Source organism: Nothoprocta perdicaria, unplaced genomic scaffold (genome assembly GCF_003342845.1).
Source record: "Nothoprocta perdicaria isolate Ctin4 unplaced genomic scaffold, notPer1 scaffold_218, whole genome shotgun sequence".
NCBI classification, from domain to species: Eukaryota; Metazoa; Chordata; class Aves; order Tinamiformes; family Tinamidae; genus Nothoprocta; species Nothoprocta perdicaria.
The window spans coordinates 601,126-609,721 of NW_020455399.1; the positions used below are offsets into that span (position 1 = coordinate 601,126).

At 69.5% G+C, this 8,596-nt stretch overlaps 1 protein-coding gene across 1 annotated transcript in view; it reads right to left on the minus strand.

Moving 5' to 3' along the window:
- TLE2 (transducin like enhancer of split 2) overlaps positions 1–8,596 on the minus strand; it is a 13,047-nt gene that overhangs the window by 2,236 nt on the left and 2,215 nt on the right. The window contains exons 5-9 of the mRNA XM_026038783.1: positions 7,616–7,678; positions 7,351–7,425; positions 3,701–3,802; positions 3,279–3,323; positions 1,811–1,927 (exon numbers count right to left, since the gene is read on the minus strand). Of these exons, the coding sequence (XP_025894568.1) occupies positions 1,811–1,927; positions 3,279–3,323; positions 3,701–3,802; positions 7,351–7,425; positions 7,616–7,678 (402 nt within the window). The remainder of the gene's footprint in view (positions 1–1,810; positions 1,928–3,278; positions 3,324–3,700; positions 3,803–7,350; positions 7,426–7,615; positions 7,679–8,596) is intronic.

An 8,596-nucleotide genomic window follows, 5' to 3' on the forward strand; every position in this document is an offset into this window, starting at 1 on the left:
GGAGCGCTGCGCGGGGACACAGCGGCGTCGCCACCGGGCACCGGCGCCGCGCAGCGCCCATCGCCGCCCAGCCCTCGGCGCCCGCATCACGGCAGGAGCGGGGGGCTCCTGCCAGGGCGCCGCRGTGCAGGGGGCTGGGTGCCCCCCACCCCGGCCCCCCAAGGCTGCCCCGGGCCCTGCACAAGCCCCGGGTCCCGGCCAAGCCCTTCAGCGTGGCCTGGCCGCGTCCCCCGCGCTGGGCGGCTACGTGGCTTTTCCTCCAGGGCTTTGCCGGGTTATTGAAATCAATTCCAATTCAGTTTTCGCTAAACCTCTGTAATTTTCCAGCCCAGACAAGGGCTTAGCTGCTCCAGCCCCGGCTCGATGTCTCCCCGTGCCAGCCTTCCSCTTTTGGCCATGGCCCAGCTCTTCCCACCTGCCTCCCCAGAGCCTCTCGTGGAAACCAGGGCAGGGAAAGGGGGTGCACGGGGTCATGATGAGCCACAGGGATCCCCCAATTTAGCTCTCAGTGCCCTCTCTGCTGCTTTCAAAACCATGCAGGCATCAGCCCTGAAACCTGGGTGGGCAGGGTCTCCCCGGGGTCTGTGCAGCACCTGCGGGATCCCCTCGCCACGAGGACCCCCATGGTGACATCCCCTCACCGCAGGGACCCCCATGGTGACATCCCGTGGTCACCCATGGGTGGTCACCCATTCACGGGGCCATGCACGGGGGGCAGGAGCGCCCGCTGCCGTGGGCCCCGCGCTCACCCGTGGGGTCCGGCGCCCTGGCGGGAGGCGGCCGGAGCGGGGCGGCCACACTGGGCCCCGGCGTCCGGGCGTCGCGGGACGGGGAGGCGCTGGCGCCCCGGGGAGCCCCGGCCGGGGGGTCGCTCTGCAAGGCCAAGGCACAGCCATAGCGGGGGGCTATGGGGCACCAGCCGGGCCCCCCGCCCATCCCTCGCCCCCCAACCCCACGTCCCCCATGGATCCAGTGTCCCCAGCCCACCCAGGTGTCCTGTGCATCCTGCAGCCCCGCGTGCCCCCCGCAGCTCCCCCGTGTCCGGCTCTTTTCTCTCCTCTCCTATTTCTTCCCTTTTTTTCCCCCTGCCTGGGGATTTTGTCGACACCAGCAAAGGAGGAAAAAAAATAAATGAGCGGGAGCGCGGAGCGGCACGCTGTGCGGGCAGATTGCTGCGGCGCTTTGTCCGCTCTAATCCGATTGCGCCGCTGCTCCCGCGGCCGCAGGAGCTGCTGACCCCGGGGGCGGCGCGGGACGCGGCGGGGGCGCCCGCCCGCCCCCTCCCCACGCGCTGACCTTTCAATCCGGGCTGGCACAGGCGGGAGGAAGGGGAAAGGGAGAGGAAGGGGAGCGGGAAAGGGAGAGGAAGGAGAATGGAAAAGGGAGAGCAGGAAAGGGCGAGGAAGGAGAGCCGGAAAGGGCGAGGAAGGAGAGCGGGAAAGGGCGAGCAAGGAGAGTGGGAAAGGGAGAGGAAGGAGAGTGGAAAAGGGAGAGGAAGGAGAGCAGAAAAGGGAGAGGAAGGAGAGTGGAAAAGGGAGAGGAAGGAGAGTGGAAAAGGCAGAGGAAGGAGAGCGGGAAAGGGAGAGGAAGGAGAATGGAAAAGGGAGAGGAAGGAGAGCGGAAAAGGGAGAGGAAGGAGAGTGGAAAAGGGAGAGGAAGGAGAAGGGAGGGGGTGGCACTGGGAGCTACTCAGGATCCTGCGGGTGTCCGGGTGGGAAGCACCTGCCCAAGGGAGCTGCCCCACGCGCTCCRGGTGCCGGGAAGCACCCACGGKKSCCYKRWYCCMMSRARSCCCCMYKGGYGYGCTTACCGGGCTGTGCTCCCTGCCCCGGGGCGGCGGGGAGCTGCGGCTGGAGGCCGGGCTGCCGGTGCCATCGCGGCGCGCGGCGGGCGCCCGCCCGGGACTGCCCGGCTCCGACGGGGGGTCCTGGGCACAGACAGGGCGCTCAGGGCGGGGGCTGCACGCGGCCCCTGCCTCGTCCAGCTCCGCGTCCTGGCCCGCGGAGCCGCTGCTCCGGCCTCCGCCCGGCACAAAGTCAGCCCCGGCACCGGCGCCACAGGGCGCTGGGCGCCGCGGGGGCTCCGCAGGGCGCTGGGTGCCGTGGGGGCTCCGCAGGGCCCTGGGCGCCGTGGGGGCTCCGCAGGGCCCTGGGCGCCGCGGGGGCTCCGCAGGGCGCTGGGCGCCGCGGGGGCTCCGCAGGGCGCTGGGTGCCGTGGGGGCTCCGCAGGGCGCTGGGCGCCGCGGGGGCTCCTCAGGGCGCTGGGGGCTGTGGGGGCTCCGCAGGGCCCTGGGCGCCGTGGGGGCTCCGCAGGGCCCTGGGCGCCGCGGGGGCTCCGCAGGGCGCTGGGTGCCGTGGGGGCTCCGCAGGGCGCTGGGGGCTGTGGGGGCTCCGCAGGGCGCTGGGTGCCGTGGGGGCTCCGCAGGGCGCTGGGTGCCGTGGGGGCTCCGCAGGGCCCTGGGTGCTGCGGGGGCTCCTCAGGGCCCTGGGGGCTGTGGGGGCTCCGCAGGGCCCTGGGTGCCGTGGGGGCTCCGCAGGGCGCTGGGTGCCGCGGGGGCTCCTCAGGGCCCTGGGGGCTGTGGTGTGGGGGGCTCAGGGGGGCAGCAGGGCCCGGTCAATGTCCCTGCACCCCTGGGGACGCGGGCAGCCCCCGCAGCGAGGCCGCCCCTCGGCCCTGCGCTCCGCAGCCGCTCCCTTGCGCTGCGGGTTTATCAGCAATTACACCATGAGCAGCTTTTCTGAGGGTCTTTTCTGTGCGAACGGCAGCTGCTGCTCCGCTCAGAGCCTCCGTTCTGGGGAAGGGCCAGGAGGGGATAACGGAGCATGGGTTCCAGCCCCGCTCAGCTTCCAGGGAAGGAAAGAAAAGGGTGTCCCCAAAGGGTGTCCCCAAAGGGTGTCCCCAAGAGGATGTTCCCAAAAGGGTGTCCCCAAAAGGGTGTCCCCAAAGGATGTACCCAAAGGGTGTCCCCAAAAGGCTGTCCCAAAAAGGATGTTCCCAAAAGGGTGTCCCCAAGGGGTGTCTCTGCCCAAAGAGCCGGGCCGGGATAACATGCTGCTCTCTGCTGTGGTGACGCAGAGAGGCTGCAGGCACCCATGAGGAGCTCATCCCGTCCCAGAGGGGCTGGACGGGCCGGGGACACGGAGACTCCAGTCCGCGCTCGGAGCCGGCTGTGAGCAGGGACAGAACCGGCTGCTCAGGAGCCCCAAGCGCGGGGCCGGAGCCCCGAAATGCCGAGGGCCCCGCGAGGCTCCCGTGCGCCCCGGAGAGCCCGGCCTCACCTCGTCCACCACCAGGTTGTAGTCGCTCTTGTCCCCATCACTGTCCTGCAAGCAAGAGGAGCCCAGGGGCTCCGTCAGGAGAGGAGGAGGTTGCAGAGCCTGGGCTCTGCTCCCTGCCCCTGGCAGCACCCAGCCCCTTCCCCGCGTGCTGGATCCTGGGGACAGGGACCCCGTCCCAGGGCAGCCCCCGGCAGCACAGGCCTCTCGGAGCGGAGCCATCAGCTCTCCTTGTCCTGCAGGATTCCTGCCCTTTCCCTCCCGCCTCCGAGGCCGCGGCTCTTCCCGCTCCGCTCCCGGACACAGGGAGCTGCTCCGGCTCATCCAGTGCTGCAAGGGGGCGCTCCCCCTTCTGCCCAGCACCCCAGGGACCCCCGGCCGCCCCCAGCCCCTTCCCGGCGCCCGGGCCGCGCTCTGCCGCTCACCTCAGGCCCAGGCAAGTCCTTCTCGTCCCGCTTGCGCTTCAGCCCCGCGCTGCCCGTCCGCTCGGCGTCCGGCAGGCTCTCCGGAGGGGAGGCAGAAATGCTCTGCGATGGGGCGGGAAGACGAAGGGAAGGGGCTGGAGGGCAGCAGCGCTGCTGACCGTGGTTCCCTGCCTGCTTCCCAATATCCCGGCAGCTTGTGCACAGCCCGTGCGGCCGCAGCCGCCGTGGGCGCGGGACCCTACCCGTCAAAGGGGGGTCGGAGCAGAAATGGGGCATTGCCGACACTGCTCAGTGTGGGGTGATCAGGGGCAGGACCTGGCCCGTGTTCAGCCCCAACGGGGCCGGGAGGAGGGAAGAGGGCAGGGCTGGTGTCCGAGGGGCGGCCGTGCCCGCTGCAGACGGATCCTCTCCCTCCATGGGGAATTGTGGCCCCTGCAGCAGCCCTGGGCAGGGAGCAGGGCGCCCACAGAGCAGCACCAGGCCGTGATGCAGCCGCGGGGTGGCAAAGGCGGCGGGGGATAATCCCCACTCTCCGCTAGGAAGCTGCACTTGAGAGGGGCCGCGGYGCGCCCAGACCCGGCAGCTGGCACGCACGGAAACGGCGCCGGGCGCCGCATGTGCCCGGCCCCGGGTGGGGAAGCAGATCCGCCCCTTGGGAGATACCCGGGATGGCGGGAGTGGAAAATCCCCGCTGGAGGCTGCTCTTTGCTCGGCCGTCACCCTGGTCCCGYGGGGCTCGGGGAGCGGGACGGGGCCGAGCGGGATGAGGGCCCGTCCCGGTGGCGGCCGCGGCCCCGCGCTCCATCCCGCTCCCCGGGCGGGCGGATTGTGCCGCAGCCGCGGGCAAGGGCGTCTTAAATCCCTTCCCCGGGCTCGGCGGCTGCTTCCTGGGCTGCTGACACAGCCCCGCGGCGCCCGCCCGCGGCGCCCGCCCACGCGCTGCTCCGCCGTGCGCGGCAGGACACGGGGCTGCGGGATGAGGATCCACGGCACGTTCCGGGCGCGGAGGAGCCGGCTCTGCCCCGCTGCTGCCTCGGGGGCAGCGCCCGGCCCCAGCCCCACAGTGTGGGCTATAGGTGCCATAGGGCCACCCTTTCCCTGTGTGCCAATGACGGCAGCTCGGGCTGCTGCCGCAGAGGAGAGCAGCTCCCTTCTCTCCGGGCTGTTTACTTCCAAAGGTCGGGAAACAAAGCATTCCCGGGAATCCTACCAGCATGCTGGAAAGGGAGCAGGCTGTGGTGCTCCAGCACAGCAGCCCCGTGCCAGCCCCGTGCCAGCCTCGGCGCTGAGGTCCGAGCTCTCCCCGCTCCTCCAGCCTCCCCGGGACCACGTTATTTCCAGCAGCACCGGGGGCCCTGCAGGAGCCGGCAGCAGCTCCACAGCTCGGAACCGGCTCCRCTTCCCGCCCTCTGGAGCAGGAGATCCGGGATAAACGGCCCTCAAGTCCCGAGGACCAGGCACACGAGCCAGCGCCGGGACCTACCCGGCTCGGGGTGCGCTCCGGYGTCCGGGCGGCTGCGCGGGAGCAGCCGGGAGCATCCACGCGGCACAGGGAAGGAAAAGGAAGAGGCTGTTAGTGCCATGGCAGAGGCTGGAGGAAAAGGAGGGGCAACAYGGAACCGGAGGAGACCAGGCTGAAAAATCATGCCCAAACTCCCATTTTGCCCACGTGCTGGGTGGATTCTCTGATGTCTAACAGGAGCTGAGCACGCTGGGCTCTCTCGGGGAAGCAAGGGGAAATCTATCCAGCCCTCTACTTCCAAAAAATGTATTAGAACTTGGCAACCTCTAGGCTGGAATTAGCCACCGGGCCCCACAGTTCTCAAGAAGCGACAAGCAGACTCGCTCGCGAGGCCTCGTGAGCCCTGGCCCGCACGTCCCCGGGGAGCTGCGCTCAGGAGCCCAGCTCAGACACCCTTCGCTCGCGGCTCTTTCCCAAGCAGTTCGGAAGGGAGCAGCTCCATCTCCCCGAGCCTGGAGCCAGGCCTTGGCTCCCAGCCTGCGCTCTGGGTTATCGCCCGGGCTCTGGCGCTGCTCCCCGGCTCTGTGCTCCCAGCGAGCGCGTCCGGATCCGCATTCGGAGCGGGTCTGCGGGCCCGTCCCCAGCGGGAGGACAGATGCTCAGCACCGCGGCGCGGGGCTCTCGGGGACACCGGCCTTGAACCGGGCGGCCCGGGAAGGGGAGGAGGGGATGGAGGCAGCGATCCCTGCGGAGCAGGGCTTGCCCCACGCCTGCTTTGCATTGCTATGGGGCACCAGGGATTAACCCAGACCATATGGGGCGCTCCACGGGTCCTTGCTGAAGGGGGAAGCACTGCGGGTGCCTGTGCCCTCTGCCCTGGCTGGCCTCTGGCCAGATGCTTTCCCAGGCCCGGCCCTGGCACGAGCCGAGCCCGGGAGCCTCTGGCTTCCTAAGGGTTAAGCCCAGCCGGCTTTTATCCTCTCTGGAGTTTGTTTTCCTGCTGGGGGAAGGCCATCCTTAAAGCCACGCTGCCAGAATGAAAGCGGCGCACACCTGCGCACACGGGTGCAAGGCAGACGTGCGCATGCAGGCACAATTTCCGCATGCTATTTTTACCACCTTCAGATCACACAGGCAAACCCAGATCGTTAAGGAAACGAAGCAGCCCCTCTCCCTGGTGACCAGCTTCCCTGTCACCACCGAGTCCCGCTCCACTCGCAGACCCCCCTCTGAGGGACCCTCATGGGCTGCCAGGGTCTTCCCATTCCCATCTTCCCTAGAAGCCTGAGGAGCAGGACCACGAGGGCTGTTAATTTTTCCTGCCTGATTCTGTCCTACTGCCCAGGATGAGTCCCCGGTGTCTGTCCTGGGTAGAGGGTGGCCGAGCTCGTAGCGGGTCCCCTCTCAGAGATGCTTCAAGAGCAACAGGCCACCGGCGACCTGGGTGCTGCTAATAACTCATCCCAAGCCTGCCAGTAGCATTCGCAGAACTGCTTTAACGATGATTAAATATTGACGATGTCTGCAAGGCGCTTGGTGATGCTGATCGGAGGAGGCACCCAGGACGCGGGATTGTCACTGTCTACAAGGCACGGACGGGTGTCCTGTGGCCTTGCGGCACTAAAGGGCGTCCCCACAGACCCTCCGYTCCCGCTCCGCGTGGGTGAGGAGGGGGATGACTCCCGCCTCCAGCCGCTCTCGCCCCTTACCTCTGCTCTCCCCGGCCGGCGCCGCTCGCTCCTCCTTGGCGGGGGGCTGCGCCTGGGYCGCCAGGGCCCCCGGCAGCGCCAGGAGCCCCGCGGCGCTGCCCACGCCAGCCAGGGCCGGCAGGGAGCCCAGCGGCACGGCAGGCGCCTGGTGCGAGAGGTGCTGGAGCTGCTGCTGCTGGAAAGGAGAGAGCAAACGGTGCCCGTGCCGAGCGCGCCGCGACGGGGGCGCAGAGCTGCCGGCGCGGCGCGCGTCTCTCCATCCTCATCCTCCCCCTGCAGCACCCAGGCTGGGCTGTAACCCCCGTCCAGCTCAGGCAAGTGCAGGACGGCTCCGGCCTCTCTGCCCTCCTCTTTTGTCCCGTTGAACCCCAATTGCTGCCTCCGGCCGCCCCGGCTCGCCTGGGTGGATAGAGCCGGTCCCGCTCGCGCCGCGCAGCCCGGGAGCAGGGAAGTGCCATCTGCCCGGCCCGGTCACTCACCCCCACGATGCTGTTGAGCTCTGCCATGGTGACCTGCTTGGCCCGCTCCACCGCCTGCAGGACCTGCTGCTGGTGCTGGGAGGAGGAGCCGGGGCTTGCGCGGTGCTGGGGGCCCCAGCGCGGCCGCAGCTCCGGCGGGGACCAGGACACGAGGCGGTGCCTCCATCCCCAGGGCCAGGCACGGGGCTCCCCACAACTCTCCCCTTCCTCAGGCTGCATCCCGGCCCCTTCCCGGGACCTGGGCAGAGCCGAGGTGCCCACTTACCTCCTGCGTGAGGAAGGGGACGATCTGGGCGCAGATGGCGCTCAGCCTCTTGACGATCTCCGCCTGGGGGTCAGGGCAGCCTGTGGGCGYGGGAGGGCTCCAACCCCCTCGGGGCGACTGACAGGGGTGCCCGGAGCTCCGCACCCCATGCCCRGCTCAGCCACCGGGCTGTCCCCAGCTCCCGCCAAGGAGGGCTCCGCCGGGACCCCCGGCCTCCCCAGGCCGCCCCGGCTCCCCCCATCCTTGCGGCAGGGAATGCGGCTCCCCGGGCGCCGTGGAGCCGAGTCAGGGCAGCCCGAGCCGCCCATCGGCCGCAGCCCGGCCGGCTGCGCTTGCCCCGACCACGGCGGCTTCGCAGCCCCGGAGGYGGCGGGAAGGAGCGGAGCTGCTGGCGAGGGGCCGTGCGCTGCCGCCTCCTCGGCCCCAATATAATCCYGGCTCTGCCTCGGGGCAGCCACATCCACAGCTCCCATTTCCACCCCAGACCAGGCAGCTCCAGCCTGCGACAGCTGGACATACTGGGGAGACAGTCCCCTGGTCCCCCCAGGCTGCCGTGCACGAGGGCCGGCACACGGAGACCCCGTCCTGGGAATGGGGCGCGTGGGGCCCTGGCCACCCTGCCCTGATCCAGGCCTGGATGGATCCCAGGGCGCCGGAGCTGGGAGCGCCCTGCCAACCAAAGGAGCAAAGCGGAGCAGGCCGAGCCAACGGCGGGGAGCCGGCAGCTGACTCGCCACTTTGTCGGGCATCGCTCCAAACTAATTTCCCTGGCAGGGAGCCCGTGATGACTAGATTGATAAATCTGAAGAGGGAAAGCAAATTAACGCTGCAACAAAAGGGGACCCGGGAAGGGTGAAAACACTCCTCTCGCTTCAGGAGAGGAAAAGGGGAAAGGGAAGGGGAAAGGTAGGGGAAGGGAAGGGAAGGGAAGGGAAGGGAAGGCATTTGCAGGCCGAGCCAACGGCGGGGAGCCGGCAGCTG